This window comes from Acanthisitta chloris, unplaced genomic scaffold (assembly GCF_000695815.1).
Source record: "Acanthisitta chloris isolate BGI_N310 unplaced genomic scaffold, ASM69581v1 scaffold6737, whole genome shotgun sequence".
Lineage (NCBI taxonomy): Eukaryota > Metazoa > Chordata > Aves > Passeriformes > Acanthisittidae > Acanthisitta > Acanthisitta chloris.
Genome location: NW_008684198.1, coordinates 15,813 through 36,079, shown reverse-complemented (window position 1 = coordinate 36,079; position 20,267 = coordinate 15,813). Strand labels below are relative to the sequence as shown.

The window sequence follows — 20,267 nt, the reverse complement described above, 5'->3', positions numbered from 1 at the left end:
ATCTCTTGATATCTGTCCTGCAAGTATAATCAGACCTATGCAAAGGTTTTGCCTAAGGCAAATACCTTGTGCTTATTTCCTTCTTATGCTATTAAAAACAGATTTTGGGGGGAAAAAAAGTAAAAGCTCTGCAACAGTTCTCACAAATTTTTAGATGATCCTTGTCTATCTTTCCAACTCAAATATGTTTGTATTCAAAGTCAGTCCAGCTGATGATATCTTTACAAAGAGCTTTCTAAATGTTTTGAGCAAGTAAAAAAAATATAGTGTAACCATTAAAAAAAATGCAGATTAAAAACCCCAAAACAGACACAGTGCTGCTTCAAGGGTATTCTCTTCACAGAAAGAAAATAAAGTGTTGGGGTTTTTTTCGTAACCTCTTGCCTATAAACTCATCCTAAGATGATGATGATTTCTCAATTCTTTGTCATGAAAAATCACCAGCATTAAAGGCACTGAAGCCAGACATATTATAATTATACTTGGCCACTGCGTTTAAATCCCACGTGGCAATACATGGAGAGGTCTTGTCAACTGCGCTAGATACAGAATGCAAGAATTGGCCTTGTAATAATCATTTGCATGAGAAGCATATCAGAAACTTGTCTTGTTATATAGCACTGACAGATCAAAGTACAATTTTTGGCAATGTCTGTAAATGAACAAAAATGCCAACATACACTTCAACAAGGAAAAGTGTATAAACCACTTCACTCAGTTAAAAAAAAAAGGGGGGAAAAAAAGAGTGAGCTGTGATGGAACATTAACTATATTAACTATGTACAAGAACTCAAAGCACCCTTTCCCCACCCACTACGTGGCATCCACATAGTACAGCTTTATTAGCAAACCTCTTCCTTGAATGGCCTGACTTACACTTAGAGGTGCGTTACTGTACAAGTAAGTTCATCTCCTTTACTGACCACACTGATTAATCAATACCTTTGAACTCACTGAGTTAGCATATGCAAGAAAACATACCAGAACTGTGAATCTAAAGGGAGCTGATAACATAAGAAATCAAATAAATCAGGGGAATCTGGAACTCAGGGTGTCAGGTATCTGCATTTTATCTATCTCTTCTTTTCCTATAGGCAGGCTTGATTTTGAATCACACATACAATTTGGTGACCACTAGTTCATGGACACAAATTAGGAACTTTTCATTTGTCACAGGACAGCTCCAAGGCTCACATGGTCAGAAGCTTTTTGACACGTGCTGATGAAAGATGCCAGAGAAGTATCACTATGATACACCACGTCTTCTTTATTTTTCCTTCTAGGAGTCAACCCCTCGTGTGCTATTGCAGCCTTGGCAATAACAAATAACACTGTCTGAAGAAAAAGTGTTTCCATCCTCTTGTCTTTAACAAAACCTATGATCTTGACTTTTCTGTAGAAGTTTTGTAATTTCTTAAAGTTAAGATCAAAAGGCTAAGCAGCTGTCCCACAATACAGCTATAGCCCACACCCTCAGTCCTTTAAACACCAGATTAGCTTCCACAGGACACTTTCGAAGTGCATTAGTCAAGCCATACACGTTTTGAGAAGGATAGCAAAGTGTACTGCAGATCACAGCTCTCACTGCTGTGAAATACACTCAGCTCAGAAAGAAGAAAACATTTAGGTCAGAGAAAATGTACATCATGGAAACTGCCAAAAAACACTAACAGCTTCTGACCCATCACCTAGCAGAGGTGAACACTGCCACTAGAACAAAAAGTCCAGGCCAAAATGCCATCCAGCTCAGAGTGCACTCTGGAGACATCTGTGTCCAACTGGATTTAGGAAAGATGCTCCTTTCTGGAGCTGCCTGTGCTAGTGAAAGAGGTTTCTGCTCTCAGCTCATCCTACACTCCCCATCACTGCCTCTTTACTTTAACTAACACCAGTCAGGTGAGTAACTCCCTCTAACCCAATTCAGTCAAATTGAGCCAGATTATCTCAAACATTATCAGCAACATCTTTCTGCTAATACAGATTTTGGGTGAAAAGGACTAGAAAGATATCATTTGCTGCACAGCTGGCAGATCAAGGGGTCACAGGTTTTTTAGATGAATTAATACAATAACATCTTCCATTACTACAAAACAATTGTAGAGCACTAACCTGCCAAAATCCCTCGTACCCCAGGAGAGACTCAGCATGCCAGAAGAGCTAAATATGGACCTTAATGTTTGGCACTTCTCACTTTTCCTAATCTCTGTGGATATATTCAAAGTCTCACAGTATTCTCTTTTCCCTATAGTATCAATTCTGTGTTCTGTAGTCATCACATACATCCTCTGTTCTTCTTGCTTCATAAAATCTAATTCCCTTCTGTCCTCCACCACAGAATCAAAAGCTCTAAATTAATCAGAATCAACCAATGTGTTTCTCAAGAATCACCTTCTGTTTGAAAACACATCCATACCAGACCTTCCTAATCCTAGCAAAGTCTGAGCAAGCAAGACACAAGACACAGAATAGAGTGAAAGATCAGAACTAAATTCATAGGATCCTTCAGTTGAACATGGATTTCAATCCCATGCACCTGACTCAAGCATCAGGCTCTTTTCAGTGGTGCCAAGCAACAGGAAGAGGCAGAAACCGATGCACAGGAAGTTCCACCCAAATACGAGGAAGAACTTCTTCACTGTGCAGGGGACTGAGCGCTGGAACAGATTGCCCAGAGAGGCTGTGGATTCTCCCTCACTGGAGATACTGAAGAACTGCCTGCATGCAATCCTGTGCCCTGTCTGGGCAGGGAGGCTGGACCAGATGATCCACTGTGGTCCCTTCCAACCTTACCCACTCTCTGATTCTCCAATACTGTACTGCCCTCTTCAATATCACATTGCATTAAGAAAAAACACTCCAAAACAACATCCACTACTCTTTCCTCCATGGCACCTATCACTTTTCTCTCCCTTAGCTTCCCCCAGGTTTGCATCAAAATCTTTTCATTCAGTACTAAGTACTCTTTATATCCCACATCTCTGACTTTGCCATCAACTCAACGTTCATTAGCTACTCTCCATTTCCCTTCCCTGCTCTCCCTCAGGAGGCAGTGTCCCAACCGTGCAAGTATACAGACACATATACACTTATATCTACATCTAGACTAGGATTCCAAAATGATTAATGAACGTGTCTAGGTGTCTGCTATGGATAGCGTTATGTATGTTTTAATGCATATTAGCTAGGAAGGTGCAGATTCTGGAAAGAGCTCTTTCTTTAATTTAGTGCAATAAACACAAGGATTCTGCCAGAATCACAAAATGACCTATCAAGATTAGACCCTTCTATCTAGACCTATCTTGACTTTAAAACACACCTTTAAATTTTATGTCTGAAAAGTTCAACACAGTTCAAACCCACACACATCACAAAAAGGGTTACACAGTGCTTCACAGTTTTATTCAGTGTTCACTAGCCTGTAAAAAGAGTTTCTTTCCAGTACCCAATCCACATCACCAGAACCTGTTAGCCACAGGATGGGTGACATACAACAAAAAGACACATTCCACTTAGCATTCCTAGAAATTGCTGCCATCGTCTCTTCTCCCCAAAGGAGAGTATAGGTCTGTGCAACACACTTCTCCTCCTAAAGATTTCATGAGGTTCAGCTTCATAATGGCTGTTGCAATACTGCAGTCTCAAAGGAATGGCATCCACACAAGTATATAATCCCATTTCACTGTGGAGAAGTCTTATTTGAAAGCCACAAATTAAAAACATATCACAAAATAACCACTGACGGAAGCTAAACAACTGTGACATTCCCACAGAACAAAATATGATTAATAGCCTCAACAGTGAGATGTGAACAACATTTCTTGAATATGTGACCACTATGAAACTCACTCTCTTAATATTAATAATGTACATTGGGGAAGAAAAAGAAGAAAGCAAAATTCTTTCCCCTTTATTTTTAATATGAGACACTCACATAACAACAATGCAAACTAGGTTTTAGGCACATGGAAAATGAAATTAAATTCTTACTTTAGAGGCTCAGGAGGGAGTTTAGTTCCTGAAAGATTAATCTGCATCAAAGCAAGTGAGCTGCTGAAAAACTGTTTGAAGGAGGGAGGTACTTCTTTTCCTTTTCTGCAAGTAAACAAATTTATTAAGAAGTAGCATCTAGACACTCCTCATTCCAAAAAATAGTGAATGCAAACTGTCAGAAATTTAATGATCTTTTACGTGTCTATTTTGCTCTACCTTCAGCAGTTCTGTAATCAGTGGATCTCAATTAGCTCAGAATTATAATGTCATCAAAATGTTGAGTCAACAAACAATCCTCAGCACTGTGCTGCTGCACAGAAGACACGACTACCTAGGTTCTGTTTGGTGAACCACAAAGAATGATCATTTAGGTCCACCTAATAGTGAACATGCTTACATCTCACGAGCAGAAGACCAACCAGGACATGACAAATACCCTGAAATTGCTTTTTCACCACTAAAAATAATTATTCAATGCTTTAGTACCTTAGCCTCAGTTAGGTATCATCTCTGATATGTACCCAAGGCATCAGTTTGAAGAAAATGGAAACTAACACTTCCTACAATGCAAGTATTCTGAAAAGGAAATGTTCAGTCTCAAAGACTTTCCTCCCAGAAGAGGACAAAAAAGGAAATAAAGCATTTGTAACCATCATCAAATCAAGAAAAATACAAACTTTGAAAATCATATTTAAAAAGGAGTTAAATCAGACTTCAAAGCCTGATGCTATGCCTCTTAAGAGATAAAAGTTATATAGAGACTTTCTGCTGCATCACAAAAACACCTATTAGACAAGGTAGCTTATTTTACAGACCTTTAGAGGGAAAGGAAATATGTTGCTTAGAATAAACAATACTTATTTTATAGAGCACTAAAACTTCTAAAACTTTATAAAAACTCTTAGATCTCTTCTTAAAAAGAAAGGTGCAGCATGAGAAAAAGAAATCATAAAACAAAGTATTACAGGAGTTAAGAATAATGATATTTGAACCGTACCTGTGAGAAAAAAGAGTCCTAGAGAGGCTAAGGACAGCTAGATGCTGAAGACATCCACGAAGTAAGGCTCCACACACCTGGTTCAAAATAAGGAAGATTGATTTTTATTTAGATTAATGCAGAGAAGTACCTAGAGATAGAAGGTGGGAGAATGTTTCCTTGGCATTTGAATCTCCACAAAAAAGGTCTTTACCATGTCTAGAGCACACTCCGTGTTGGATAAATCCAGGTGAACAAGGGCATTTGGCTGGGCCAAAAAATTGTACAGGCTCTATAATTAACAGAGAAAAAAATTACCCATGTTAATTTTTATATTATGACACCAGTTACTGGATCACTACCTCTCATTACATTTGACTATTGCACTACAAGAGCCGTGTCTGAAATTTCTTTTCACCTAATCAATACCACTTGTTTTACTTTTGAAGGCTATCATTTTTTAAAATAATAGGGAAAAAATGGCAGCCAGACGACATTCATTCAACATGACTCTTAATGCACAAGTTTTGACTTATTGCAAATTATAATCAATTAATTAATTTAGTTAGAAACACCTTGCAATGTCACTCAGATTGTTGCTACATTTCAGCAAGGTTAACTGGTTTATAAGTTGAAGCCAGACCCTTTAAGCATGAGGGAAGCAACTAACCTGCACCTGAAGCCCATGGTTAGTTCTTAATATCAGCTGCACATTAAAGGTACAAGGGAGAATACAGAACAAGTAACAAGACGTAACATTGATGGCTTCAGTACTGTATAGGATGTGTCATGTAAATGTTAGCATATGTAAAACTTCTTACTATACACTCTTCCATTTTGGGCTCTTTTTATTCTCAGAGAACAACACAGAAAGATAAAAGTATGACCCAATTCACAGGAACGTTGAGCGCTCAACTCCACATGAAATCTAGCCAAACAGAGCACGCTCAACATTACTAAAATAGATTCATCTTTTTAAAAATTAGGTCATATAGCCACTATACCTGCAGTGGAAGAAAAGGTCCCCACTTCTAAAATTCCTGTGCTGTGCTAGGGTTTATCTTAATTGCTAAATAACAGGATTTCCTTAGTCCTGTTGCAAAACTGTTCCACAGATTAAGAGACCTCAGTATTAACAACCTCTATCTTTGAACCAACTCTCTCCATCTCTCTGACAGGCTAAGAGAAGCTCCACTTTTTGCATTTACATCTCTAAAACACTGTAGGCAGACCTGAGATTTCTTCAAGCACTGCCTACCAAAGTCGTACGTTTTATTTTACTTTTTGGTTTTTACATCATATGGTACGTTATTGTCTCAGAATAATTCACTGTATCTTTACTTGCATTTAACTATTTGTTTGCTACATATAAAACCTGTTTTCCCACAGCAACTTTCATCTCATGCCTGAAAAGACTAATTCTCTAAATATACTGATAAATCTGAAACTAGTAAGATATGTGAAAAAGTCACAAAATCACGTCTGATTTCACTTAAGTGGTGAGACTGGGTGACTGTAGTGCTGCACCTTTTAGATGTTCAATAATTAGAATTCAAAACCTGACAGTTCTGTGCAGACAACTTTTGATGTGAGAGAGAAATACAGATGTAACAGTCAAAAAGTGAATATATACAAATTGAGAACTAAGTGGATTTTCTTAGAGGGAAAACAGAGCTGTACGTCTATGGCAATTGATAAACTCAACAAAGTAGTTTAAAAAATAATTACATTCTTCAAAGAATCATGAGCTTCAACAGCATGTGTCAAGGAGGTACACAGATTTATTAATACAAAGAAAAATACTGAAAACCAGAAATTAAGTCTTTCTACGTCAAGAATTTCTAATACACTTATCACTAAAAAGAAGCATAGTTTTTTTTAATTGTGTTTTCGTCACTTTCAAACAGATCTCAAGGAGCGTGTAAGTCCACTGAAACAAGTGGTAGGTACCCTTGCAGTTTTCTCATTTATCAGTAGAAGCCAAAGACTAAAAGCATGAGCTAAAATTATGAGGATTTTTTTAGGTGTGGGGAAATTCATAGAATCATAGAATTTAAGGGTTGGAATGGACCTTACAGATCATCTAGTCCCAACCCCTCCTGCCATGGGCAGGGACACCTCCCCACTAGACCAGGTTGCTCAAGGCCTCATCCAGCCTGGCTTTGAACACTGCCAGGGCTGTGGCAACCACTGCCTCCCTGGGCAACCTGTGCCAGTGTCTCACCACCCTCACAGTAAAAACCTTTTTTCTGATATCTAACCTAAACTTCCCCTCCTTCAATTTGAACCCATTACCCCTTGTCCTACCATTGCAGTTCTTAATAAAGAGTCCCTCTCTGGCTCCTTTCTAGGGCCTTCAGATATTGCTTTGACTATATGCTGAAGAGTAGAGATAAAAATGTCATTTTCTATTGCTACTACAACTGCACAGAAATAAAGGCAAAAAAGGATCTAAACAAAAAGGCTCTGCCTTTCTCTTAACAATTAATTAAAACATCCATTCATTAACTCCCAAATGAGAGGAAATTGCTTACTGAGAGATCATCACTGCGGAGTGCATTCCCTGAGAGGTCCAGATAGACGAGCGTGTTCGCGATCAGTGAGTTGGCACTCAGTGACTGGGAAAGGCTATTCACCCCTGCCAAAAAAAGGTCAGTACTCAACTTAGTCAACTCTACATAAAACTGGCCCAGACCCTGCAAGTGCAGTGAACACAGGCATGCAAATTTTTAATGACTTCCTATTGCCAGCACTGTACTGCAACAGAGGAATACAGGTCACCAGGCAGATATGAGACCCCTCCCTGCCATAACATGCCCAGTTCCTCCCAGACCACACTCCCCCAACTGCCCTGATAGAGCCACAGTGTGTTATAGATCCCAGACACAGGCAAGATGTCATTTTGCAAGCTTTAACAGCACAGTCCCATTTTGAAACAGATTTTTAAAACACAGTTTACTCCATGTTAAGCCAGTGGCTCCCTGCAAACAATAATATTTAGATAAAAGTATCTGTGGAAGGAGATGAAAGTATCTGTGGAAGACCAAGTACATTAACAATTATAATTGCCAAAACTTCAAAAGCAACTGATGAGACCTAGAAATTAAAAATATTTCAATTAGTGTATTTGCTGTAATTTCATAAAAATAGTTAATTAATCAGAATATCAAGAGATGCATAAAGACTCTCAGTTCCTGATCAGAACAAACACATATTTCACATTAAAATTAAAAAGCTCACATTCAGAACAAACCAGTCAGAGCCTTCTTCCACCAAATTTTTTCAGCTTTTCCAAATACAAATTAGGACATGGCTATTTCTGACTCATTCAAATCATCATCAAGTTCACTCATTCAAATTATCATCAAGTTCTCAATTTATTGTATATGGCTATTGCTGCCTTTCAAGTACTACAGGCATGTGTTTCTTACATACATAAGCATCACTGTGTCCTTTAGTAGATGCAGTAGTTTTTTTCTGAGTGCCTGGCCAAAGCTATTAAACAGGCAGGAGATCTACTAGACAATATTGAACAATTTCGCAGAACTACTGATCAGTGAAAATGGACTGGCATTCAACGGATGGAACATGTCCAGTCTTCACCCAAAAACTATTACAAAACAGATTTACCAGTGAGGATGTGGAGGAAGTAGCTAGTAAGCTACTGGAGACCAAAATACCTGTGTCAGTGCTTTACTTTTCCAAGCTTTCAAGTATTAAGGAAGTCTCCCACTTTAGTCGTATGGCTCCTTGTTTCAGGAGGCTTTTGATACTGAAAAGAATCACAGCACAGCAATACCTTTGTCAAGTCTCAAGTCTTTTCCTCTTAGCGTCATTTTTCTTTTACCTTAACATTGTATTGCTGAACCCACACCCTATCTGTAAAGGTAAATAGCACTCTAATCATTTTTGAAACTTTGAAAGATCTAAAAGCTGTATTCAACCACTAGAGCTTATAGCTATGGAATCACTTTAGTGAGTCTTCCCAACAACATTTATAAGCACCAACAAGAAGTGGAAATAAATGCAATTTTGTCCTGGTTGCTGGATGCTACTTAGTTGTCAACTGGGGTTACACCCAGGGTTAAACTATCAGCAATTCAGCACACACTATCAAGAACCAATTCTGGGAATTCAGGAGCAGCGTCTAAGTGTGGGGGAGAAGTGGAGCTATCACACAGTTTGTACTGCTGCTGCTTGTTTCATGGGCCAACTGCTCTAAATCACCCACATCAGTGAAGGCAAACAATGTGGATTTTAATTAGCCTTTGGCTTGGGCTTGGAAAAGCAAGCCCTATCTTTGAATGAGTATACTAGAATTTTCCATTTAACCAGAATCCTCAAATCAATAAATTTATGTTTGAACTTCACCTACCTCATGCTATACTCTAACAGTAATCTCACTTTCATTTGCAGACAATCTTTTATGCTCTTTTACCACTCTCAGGAGGCTCAGAGTGTTAATAGCTCTCAGGAACCTTGAGATACAATATTTGAAGAAAGATCAGTTGGGAAGTTACCACCTGAACTCCACTTGTCAATCTTGGAAACTTATCTCAAATAGAAAGTGCTTTTAAAATAAGGTCAAAACCAGTGAGGGATTGTACAAAATTTCTGAAAAGCTCAAAATAAAAAGAACATGAAAAGAAAAAGAAAGGCTGGAGGAAAAAATCCATGCACTTTGGAGTCTACTGAATCCAAGATCTCGTTCAGACTTTCCCCACACAAAGCATTACAAGTTCAAAAATAGCCTCCCAAGTTAAAACCAATTCAGTACTGTCTTCTTAATTTAAAGAAGAACCAGCTAAGACAGCTTTCCAGACAACCTGAATTGCTTCAGGTCCTGAGGGTTGTAAGAATTCCCATTTTAAGTCATTGCATATACTTTTTTAAGGAATACTGAGGAGCTTCCATGGGACAGCATTCATGGTGACATGTTACTCTGAAGGTCATTCATGTGACATCAGTATTAGACATACTGGAAAATATTTTCAGCTTTTGCTTAAGGATTGTCTTTAAAAAGTGTGTTAAAAGAATTCAGAAGATTTTTCATAAGCTCAAAATTCACTTTCACTGACAAGATTTGTGTGGATGAACTTCATCAAGCTGGCATTTATTCCTTACAATGATGGAAGCACAGCTAGTAATCTCTTGACTCAATCATCACAAGCACTTGCTGAAATAACTGAGATCACATGAAGAAAAGCACAAGACGAATGAACATACCAGGACTGTATGAATTTCTGTCAAATTCATGAATATCTCATTTCAAGAGTACATGTAAGTCAAGATTCTTAATCAACTGCTTGTCACAAAAAAATGAGTTAACCGTGGAAAGCAACAACCCCAGAGTTTAATAAATTCTCCTAATGAAAACCATGATTCAATAAATTTACTTAGGGTTTACTATTTACTTGAACATTAGAAGAGCTATAGGCACTCACAATAAAACAACAAAAAGTCCTTTAAACACTCAGGTCAATCCTTAAAACTAAGGAGAACACAGAATCTGCACTTGACAAAGCAATAATTAAGAGGATAAAAGGGCATGAGACTTCTGTTATCAACTAATGTCCTTCATAGACTGCAACTCACTCATCTTTTCCAGGTCACCAACATCTACAAAAAAAGCAGCAATAATGTCGATGTGTAATTTCTATTTTTAACATTCATTGTCTATACAGCAGACCCTGGGTTTGTGCAGACTGTTAAAACAGAAATGTAAAAAAATCCCAAAAGCTTCCAACTTGTATTTCAGTGTTGTAGAATCACAGAATTTTAGGTATTGGAATAAACCTTACAGATCCATCTAGTCCCAACCTCTCCTGCCATGGGCAGGGACACCTCCCCTCTAGACCAGGATGCTCAAGGCCTCATCCAGCCTGGCTTTGAACACTGCCAGAGTATAGATAATTTCAATTACAATATCAAATCAGAAATTTGTAAATCATAAAACAAAGAATTCTTTAGTCAGAGCAAGCCACGTAACAGTCGCTGTCACAACACCTGGTCTCATAAAATGATTGTGTGCAAAACAGTTGGAAATTTCCCTATGCATTTTTGCTTCAGACATTTTTTCGAAGCATATATGAAACATATCAGTAATGACAATTCTAATTTCAGCCTTCCCTTACAATACATGTTCAATCCCAATGCTCACAGAAACAAGTAAGAGTTTAGCCAAATGCTGAAGTGGACACAGAACCCACCCCACAGTTCAGCACCTCAGGACTGCAAAAAAGCAGCTGCACTGTTGAGAAAACATGTCAATAATTTAGAGAATCAACTACTTTATAATCCAGTGACAAAAAAGTATTATTAGAATGGAACTCTGAAAGTTTTAGAACAAAGAGACATATTTATAAAACATACCTTTAGGTGACAAGGAGGTTTTAGATAGATTTAAATGCTTCAGTCCCTTTGGAAGTTTGGCGAACTGGATGCTCAAAGATGACACACCTGTTAGTGGATCAAAGACAAAATGGATGTTTTCAGGTTAACTGTGTGATTTGCTGGGAAGACCAGAAAACCAGGGGCAAACTGCACTGGTGAAACTACAGGAGGAACTGCACTCACTGTGCAGATGGGCCCTGTCTTTTCATGCCCATAAACTTTTGAAATGACTGATGCAATCAAGAATGCTTCTTTGCTAAACACTGAATGGATGGGGAATTTTGCTATTAATGATCAGTAAACGACCTTAATTAGTTTAAAAACTACATAATACACACATACTTTTGAGAAGGAGTGAAAGTGAAGTTATTACACACGTGAAACAGTCAGCACTTGGAAAATCTGTGAGCTTTACAGTTCAGAAAAAGCAAAATAAATAAATCTAACTACCACTAAATAAAACCTGACAATGGTACTTCACAGGAAACTTTACACTTTTTTATTTTCATTTAAAAGGAAGGGCTGTCTATGCAAGAAAGACACCCACATTAGTTAATGCTGCCCTCTTTTTCTGAGGTAAACCCTGAGCCTGAAATCTCTACCAAGCCATAATGGCCACTTAATTCCCTTAGAGCAGGCTGCAGGTTACCAGCCAGGACAGAAGCTTGGAAATGCTACAACTGCTTGCAATCCTAAACAGTAAAAACCTATTAAGATACTGACACAGACTGGACTACCTCAGCACAAATCCAACAAAAGAAAAAAAAACATTAAAAGGCACTTTCCATTATGGCCTTTACTCAGTGAATCCAAGTTCCCCACTCTATAAACTTAATCCTCCATTTAAGCAAAAGATTGAAATTTGATTAAGAAGGCACATCCTAAATAACAATGCAACTAATCCATGAAATATTTATTACAGAAATCAATCAACATAGAAACTCCAGGCTTAAACTGAGGTGTGAAATACAGTCCTGTACAGTAACTCACTCAGAGAGAAAAGGGTAAAGAGAAAGGGTGTAAAGCTTTCAAAACAAAGGCTTTTACTTGATTTGAAACACAGTAAAACGAAAAAACTGACACCCTTCTCCACATACACAGGCATGAAACAGACCACTAGTAAGTCACACAGTTATGTTTACCCTGTTTTTATTATGTTTTATTTATCATTGATGATGACAGAGCCAACTACCTTGTAGATATTGTGGTCGGGTTTGGTATTTTTAATGCTCTCTGTAAAGGCATGTTGTGTATGCTGGTGATAGGGGCAACATCCTTGCAGCTCAAAACAACATAGAGCTTTTTATTTATATTGCCAAAATATTAGACCCATGATGCCTTGGTATCATTTGTTGTAAAGTACAATGGTAACAAGATGTCTTCATCAATTTTCAGCAAGAATGAATCAAGTCGTATTAATAGGATTTTCATTCATAGCTCTAATATTTAGAAAATTATATTTAAGCTACTCTGAAGTAGAAGGATCAATCAATCTTACATTGGCCTCAGAATTTATATTCTGTAGCTGACTGTCCACACTTGGTAAGCTGGTTTAGTTACAATATATACTTTCAAAATCAAGTTTGTTATGCTAGCAAAAAGGAGAAAAAAAAAGTACAATCAGAATCACTAAGGTTATCACAAATGCAATTTTTGCTGTTAAGCATTTTGAGTATGACACGCAGCAAATAATTCTACCTCTCCATCTTTGTATTTAGCTAACCATCTGCAGACTACTTATTGTTTTAGCTAAGCTGAACAAAATTAACACATTAGTGGCACTGGGGATTAAGGATCTACACAGTTACAAGACACAGGAATAGGGTGGAGAAAAGAATGAGTACTTCTGGACACTCACTTCTTCAAGTCACCCATTTTTACCAATGTCTTAACAGAGAAGACACTTCAAATGGCAGAAGTAGAGTTAATTGCATCCAGACACACAGTTTGAATTCAAAAATTCTAGGCTTCAGTATGTTTGTTTTGCATTTTTTTTAACAAAACATGAGATTAAATTCTGATCCTAGTAGAGCCAAAAGCAAAACTTCTGTCACTTTAGCATGGCTATATTTTTAAAAACAAGATTGATAATAAAACATTCCAGGTGTTAGTCTCACAAATATTGACAGTACCACAAATGAAAGCCAATCACAAATTAAGAGACTGGTCTCAGTATAAGTTACTGCACATAAACACTGCTTTGTATTTGATCTGCAGCCAGGTCCTATGCTTTAGTTAAACAAAATGCACTCTCCATGCTACTGGAATACAGACAATTGCATTAATGTAAGAATATAATGCCTTTACTTATTGGTACTCAACAATATACAACAGCTTAGGGTAGGATTTTGTTCAAACAAGGTATGATACGTTCTTCCCTAGGAATCATACAATTCTGTGTTATTTCCTATATAATTGCAAAATAATCTGGTTGAACTTCCAGTTTCTGCAGGTGATTTTTCAAAAGCTATTTTCCAAAATTCATGTTTATATGAATCTCCACTATGCCACTCCAGTTTAATAAAAGTCAAATCTACCTTGCTCTCAGTGAATATCAGATGACAGGACACTTAAACCTTTCTTAAACTGAAAAGTTTTAATATTTGCACATTGCAATTACAGTTAATTTCTCTTTAAGTACTCTAGAACTTATCTAATTCTCTAATGAAAAGGTCAAATCTTAATTGCATATTTGATAGGAGAGGCTGAGATAATGAAAAAAACCTACTAATTCCTCCAAATTGTAGTTTCTGCATTTCATTTGTATCTTGTATGTGGATAAAGCAGAATGGTTTAAATCTATAGGTTTGTTGCAAAGAAAGCACCCACACAGATGTGTTTTAAAAAAGGGGAAAAAATCCCCTGTACTGTAGAATATCTACCAAACGTTTGGTCAATTATTTTCACAATAAAAATTACTTCCTTTGAAAAAAACCTTTCAAATACACAACCTAAATACAGTTCTTCAAAAGCAGAATCAACAACGTAACAGCCTTTTTTCCAGCTTACAGCAGAAATTTTTTCAAAATGCAGCAAGGCCTACGGCATATTGGAATAATAACATTCTTCAACAAAGCACTGGCTTTCATGTGATATGGATTCTTAAGGAGGACAAGCAGCAAAACAGCAAGCAAGAAGCAATCAGAAGAGTTGAAGCAATTCATGTGAACAATTTGAAATTAAAAAAAACCCTACTCAGAATAGGTTAAAAACAAAAACATTGTCATACTTGTTTCTAGTCAAAAGGAAAAGAAATATAGAACAAGAAAGGAAAAAAAAAGCAACTTCCCATCAGTGAAGACTGAACCAGCAAGAAAGGAGAGACACCTACAAAATTCTGTGTTAACAACATTCCGAGTCCATCAGGTTGTAATCAAAATGAACAGCTATTCCATTTTGAATCATGACAGTAAAGAGAGTGGAAAACTTCCCCAAAATGAAACAAATAAACCAAGAAAAGGTTCACTGTGCAAAATCCTTATTTTTCTTCTGGTCCAACAGGAGCACAAGATAGTCTGGTCCCAGAACACTGTGTGCCTGGAATACATTAAGTGAAGCAAATGGAAATCTCACATGGGCAGCGCTGAAGGGTCAACTCCAAACTGAAAGAATGTAACCTTATTTTAAAAATAAATGCCTCTTGGGTGAAAAGAGAATAGACAAGGGAGGGGAATGACTTGATATGTACTGAAATCATGCCTAGTGGTGCCTAGTCTGAGAAAAGCTGAGCTGTTCAGCTTGATTTTCCATCCTGTGGAGTCAACAGCACTTTGCCCCGTAAGAATGCCAGTAATGCCACTATTACTGAACATCACCAAGAGCTTGCAACAGGACAGGCTAGCACAAAGCTGAGAAAAGGGAATAGCTTCATACTAAAAATAAGAATGGAATTATGGCTGAAATAAAACCACAAAACAATAATGAAAATATAATCCAAGCAACAAAGTTGCCTTGTGCTTCATCTTTCAACTGATTACATTGTCTTTAAAAATACACACCACTTTGTTTTTTCCTCTCTAGTCCTAAACAAACACTGTGTTTTATCTTCCTTTAAAAGAAACCTCTATGAAAATGTAATGAAATCTAATGAAATTCAGGGTTGGTTTAAGACATTTAAATGTTTCTCAACATGCTAATGGATACATATAAATCAAGAAGAATAGCGATTCTCAGTCATTTGTGAACAACAGATATTTACAGTAGCATTATGCACAGAACAACAGCCTATTACTCAGGCAAAGCTGAACAGAGCAGAAACAATCCACATATTACATTTGTAGAAAGAGAAAAACATAAGTGTTACAGTACCTCTATCTTCAAGTGCATTGCTAGCCAGGTTGATCGTATGGAGGCCTGAGTTGGGATTATGGGCTAGGGCACTGGCTAGTTTCTGTGCAAAATCTCTGCAAGAAAAGAGGGGGAGAAAGAATCCTGTTATCTGCTCTATCAACAGTGCATTCAGAGGCTTAAAAGCATCAAGGGATTACTAGCCAAAAGTGGCCAATGCTACTGCAGAGCACTAACCGATTCCTCACGGTTCTAAACAATGCTTATCTGGCTAATTTGCTATCTTTCACAGTGAATTTCTTCATTATTTATTTAATCTGTGACCTAAGACACTGAAGGCACTCAATCAAAGCCCAAAATGTTTTTGACAGAGATCTGAAGGTATAAAATAGGAGTTACACAAAATAACTGAAAAGCTGAGCCTATCTTCCATCCCCTATGCCACAAGAGTGGGATATATACATCAACTTGCAAATCACTGCCTCCTTCATTCACAAGCCAACCCCCTCACTTGCAGTAGACACTCAAACAGATGGGCTTTGCAGCATATCCAGAAGGTCAACAAACCAGGAGTATTTCTAAGCTTATAAAAGAGCAGGAATAGCTCTCCTGAAGAACAGCAGCACACTGATGAACTGGTCTTTGCTTGCTTCTTTTTACAGTGATAAGCATTAAAGTACATAACTGGCTGACCACAGTCCCAGCAACAGATCCCAAGAGAGATGATGATATATCAGTTCTATAATGCACACAACAGCCAGGCCAGATAGCATAGATAGCTTTGAAGTAACCTTAACCAACTATGGCAGGTAGCTGTAGTGGCATGGCCTACCTCTGCTCCAAATTCACTTGAGAGGCAAGGGAACACTGCCCTGCCCGAGAGTGTTTCACTACAGCTCAACTACCACCACCCACAGCACTAAATTCAAGGCTGGCTTGGGTTTTCCTAGACAACCAAACTGTCATGCACTGGTGGAAACACATTCCTTGCATTAAGTCAGAAGGCTGTTGGCTTATCAGCTCTAAGGCAAATCCTCAAACCTGTCTTCATACCTACTGGGAAGCTATCATAAGGGACTAGCCCTACTGTGTGTGTTTGTTAAACTGAGACGGTAATTTCAGCATGCTTAATTCACCAAAGTTAGACACCAAGGCAGAAATCAAAAATACGTCTTGAGATTCCTTCTCTCTCTCTGCCTTGAAGTACCTTATCTTCCCTTCTGTAGGCCAGTGGAAGAGAACTACCAGGGTGCTAATTAACATTGCCCTCTTTCCTCAGGACAGATCCTGCCTACCATAAAACCTGTACATCAGTCTCTGTGCTGAGAACCACAGTGGAGGTAGCATCCTTCTCTAGTGTCTGGAAAAGAGTGGAGACTGGACAGCAATAGCCTCAATAGCTTTTAATTATCTGTGGTCGCAAAGTGTACTGGAATACAGAGATATTCCAGGGAAGTTTAGTTTCCCTTTGAAACTCCCATGTCCTTAAGGCTTCTGGGGCTAGAACTGGTGCCAGGGCTGCAGATGCATGATGGGCTGCCTTTAGGGAAAAGATATTCTTTTCCTAAAATACAAGCAGCATGTGAATACAAACACTCAACAAAAAGAAATTCTGGGCTTTAAACTCTGCCACCTGACAGGCCTTAGGGTCTCCTGCTTTGCAACCAGCTGCTGCTGCAGAAGACTACATATCTCCTGTAGGTCCTCAGTTACACTTGCCAACACTCTGTGGAAATCCTCCAGCATTTCAAATGGTACTAGATGCCTGTGCTTAGGCAGGGAATCAAGCTCCTTATGTCCAGTCAAGAAAAATGCAGTTCTGAGTTAAAAATCAAACAAACTCCCCTTTCTTCATGAGGAGTTCCCTCCCCTTCCTTTATCCCTCACAGATTCTTGTCATTACAGTATTCTGCCTATGCCTCCAGGCTTGTTTACAAACTCTGCTTCAGCTTTTGCCACCAATATAGGCAGGATTACCAGAACTTTTTGGAGAACTGGAGAATGTGAACTAGTTAGCAAAGACACAGTAAACCAAGTGCCACCAGAAAGCACTGGAGTATTTATGTAGGGTGCATGGGGCTCCAAGGCTCATTCTGGCAAAAATCTAATACAACTTCCCCACTCCCCATGCAGCCTCTACCATAAATGGAAGCACCTGGGTTCTGCTCACCAGGGAACATCCCTTTCCCTCTTTTGTCCACTCGTAGTTTCAAATCATAAAGTTTATTTCTTCTTTTGGCTGCACACTTCATGAACAGAGCATGCAATCTAAGCCTGACACTTCCTATAAAGTATCAACTTGCTCTGCACACATTGCACAGCCAGGCTTGCCTGAAATGAGGACTTTCAGGCTTGGAGGTAAAGCCCAAAAAAGACTCAATTTAACTATATGTATGGCAGTGTAAGGATATTTCACCAAGAGCAAAAATACCACCGATCTGAAAATCTCAGAGAAACAAAACAATTCCTTGGGATCTGTCTACACAACATCCCTGTAACAAAAAAAAAAAGAGGACATGTGTGGGAGGAAGTAACACCATTAGGTCTAAGGACATTCAGAGCCTGCCAAGAAAGGAAATATAAGACACAGCATCACTGTCAAAGGCCCTTTGGGTAGCAGCAACAGGGACCTCTGTTGTTCCCTGTGTTGTAGCTGGTTACTCCCTTTGGAACAGTGCTGCAGAGGATGGTGTGAAAGGAGGTAGGAATATTCTGCCTGCCAGCAGCTCTCAGAGAGTACATACACACAACAAACAGATCACTTTCAACAGCTTCTGCAAACAGGCCTTTGCTGACTGAAAAGTCTGTTTTGCAGTTTCATGATAATTAATACTCTGGTTATCATATATTGTCACATTCTTCTAAAATACCTCAGGGATGTAACCCTCTTTTGAAGCTCATTTGTTTGGGTCATTCTGAATGGTTCTCCTCTCCCCTAAATCTGGACTCTTGGTTAAAACACTTAACAAAACATTAGTGTTTACTATATGCATTAAAGCCTTCCAGTGTAATCTAAACTGCACCTCTTATGTCTGGTTAAAGAAACAGCAACAGGGATAAAATTGTCAAGAGCATCTAAACTAGCACAAATGTTATCAGACAGGGGCTTTCACTCAACATCCTGTTTTCCCCAACAGGAAGTTCACACTTCCCTAGTCCTGGCTCCTTATGACTGCTACTGCACAATAATTTGCTGTCTCACCATTTGGGAGGATGACAAGTGTTTATAAGACTGTGGCCCAAACCAAATCACAGAAATGAGTGGCCGGAGGTAGAAAAGAATGAAACCACCTTAAACTGACTCTGCTGCAGGGAGAAATATGCTCTTGCAGCTGCTTGGGTTATTTCTTACAGTATTGCTCTTGGTAGCTCTTTCTTAACCCTGGTTTGGCATTCTGTCACAGCTCATTAAAAATGACTGGTCTGTAAACTATGTGACAGAAGATACACAGTGACAACAGGATCTCCTCCTGGTAGGCAGATATGATAAACGGCAAAACTGACAAATGCATCCTTCACAAAAACAGACACACAATGCTGATCAGAACAGATCCACACCAAGGCAAAACGCCAAACACTCTGCATGTAGATGGAGACATGAAAACCAAAGTCACAGGTTGATTATCTGTCAAGTCCTGTTAAAACTGAAACCAGTTAATCCAACTGTGGTAAATTAAACTAGGCAACGTGCAAAGGTAATCCATGCATCCTTTAATTTTAATGATTATCATTGGATTTTATGGGACATATTGCAAGAAAAATGATATTAAAACCAGGGGCTTATGTTTGAATGACAGCTATTAAAGGCAATGCACTACTGATCAGAAAGTTTGACAATTTTCTTTTAAAGGTATGTCAATGCAAAGTCCATTTTAAGAAGGAGAAAGATCCAAACAATGGAACAGGACATAGAATATCTTTCTTGTGCTTGTTTCCCTTTATTTGTAATTCAGTACAGTGTTCTGCTTCTCCCACCTTTCCATTGTTTTTTAATTAATATAAACATTCATTAGCTCTAGTGTTTATCTTTGCCTTGTACAGAATCCTAACACTGAAACAAGTTACATATACTTCCAACTGTGCTAGTTTGTAAGTTCAATTTTGTTTGTTTCCTGTGATGGGGAAAATAGCAAAAACTAGCTAGTAACTACAATTTACTGTATGTAAAACATATGCAAGTAGTAAATTGTATTGCTTACTTCTATGTATCTTTCTTTTAAGGCTATGGCAAAGCACCAAGTTTAGTGCCTTAGCTACTTTCTTTACAAAAGTTGCTGATGTAGTAATGATATATTTGAGCAGACTTCAATCCACACTAAGGTAAAACCACCTCACTTGGGAACGAAACAATAATCTGTTATACAAGATGGAATAATATGCTTTTTTAACCAAAATCTAAACCACTGGTTTTTAAATGATAACAAGGTGTTAACAGTTATAGTGGCAGCCATTGGAGAGGAACAGTGTGAGCTGATTTAGGGTTTATGTTCTTATGCAATCATTTTTCTCCACTTAACCCAACTCTCCAGGCAGAATCTTAAAAAACATCAGTTTAAAAGGATTTCTTGGACATAAGGGACCTCTGGAAAACCTGATAAAAAGCTTGTGACTACAGGCTCCT

At 38.2% G+C, this 20,267-nt stretch overlaps 1 protein-coding gene across 1 annotated transcript in view; it reads right to left on the bottom strand.

Moving 5' to 3' along the window:
* LRRC16A (leucine rich repeat containing 16A) overlaps positions 1–20,267 on the bottom strand; it is a gene marked incomplete at both ends in the record, with an annotated part of 69,281 nt that overhangs the window by 35,407 nt on the left and 13,607 nt on the right. Inside the window, 6 exons of the mRNA XM_009079239.1 lie at positions 3,988–4,092; positions 4,988–5,064; positions 5,181–5,258; positions 7,501–7,604; positions 11,339–11,425; positions 15,668–15,762. Coding sequence (XP_009077487.1) covers positions 3,988–4,092; positions 4,988–5,064; positions 5,181–5,258; positions 7,501–7,604; positions 11,339–11,425; positions 15,668–15,762 — 546 coding nt within the window. The remainder of the gene's footprint in view (positions 1–3,987; positions 4,093–4,987; positions 5,065–5,180; positions 5,259–7,500; positions 7,605–11,338; positions 11,426–15,667; positions 15,763–20,267) is intronic.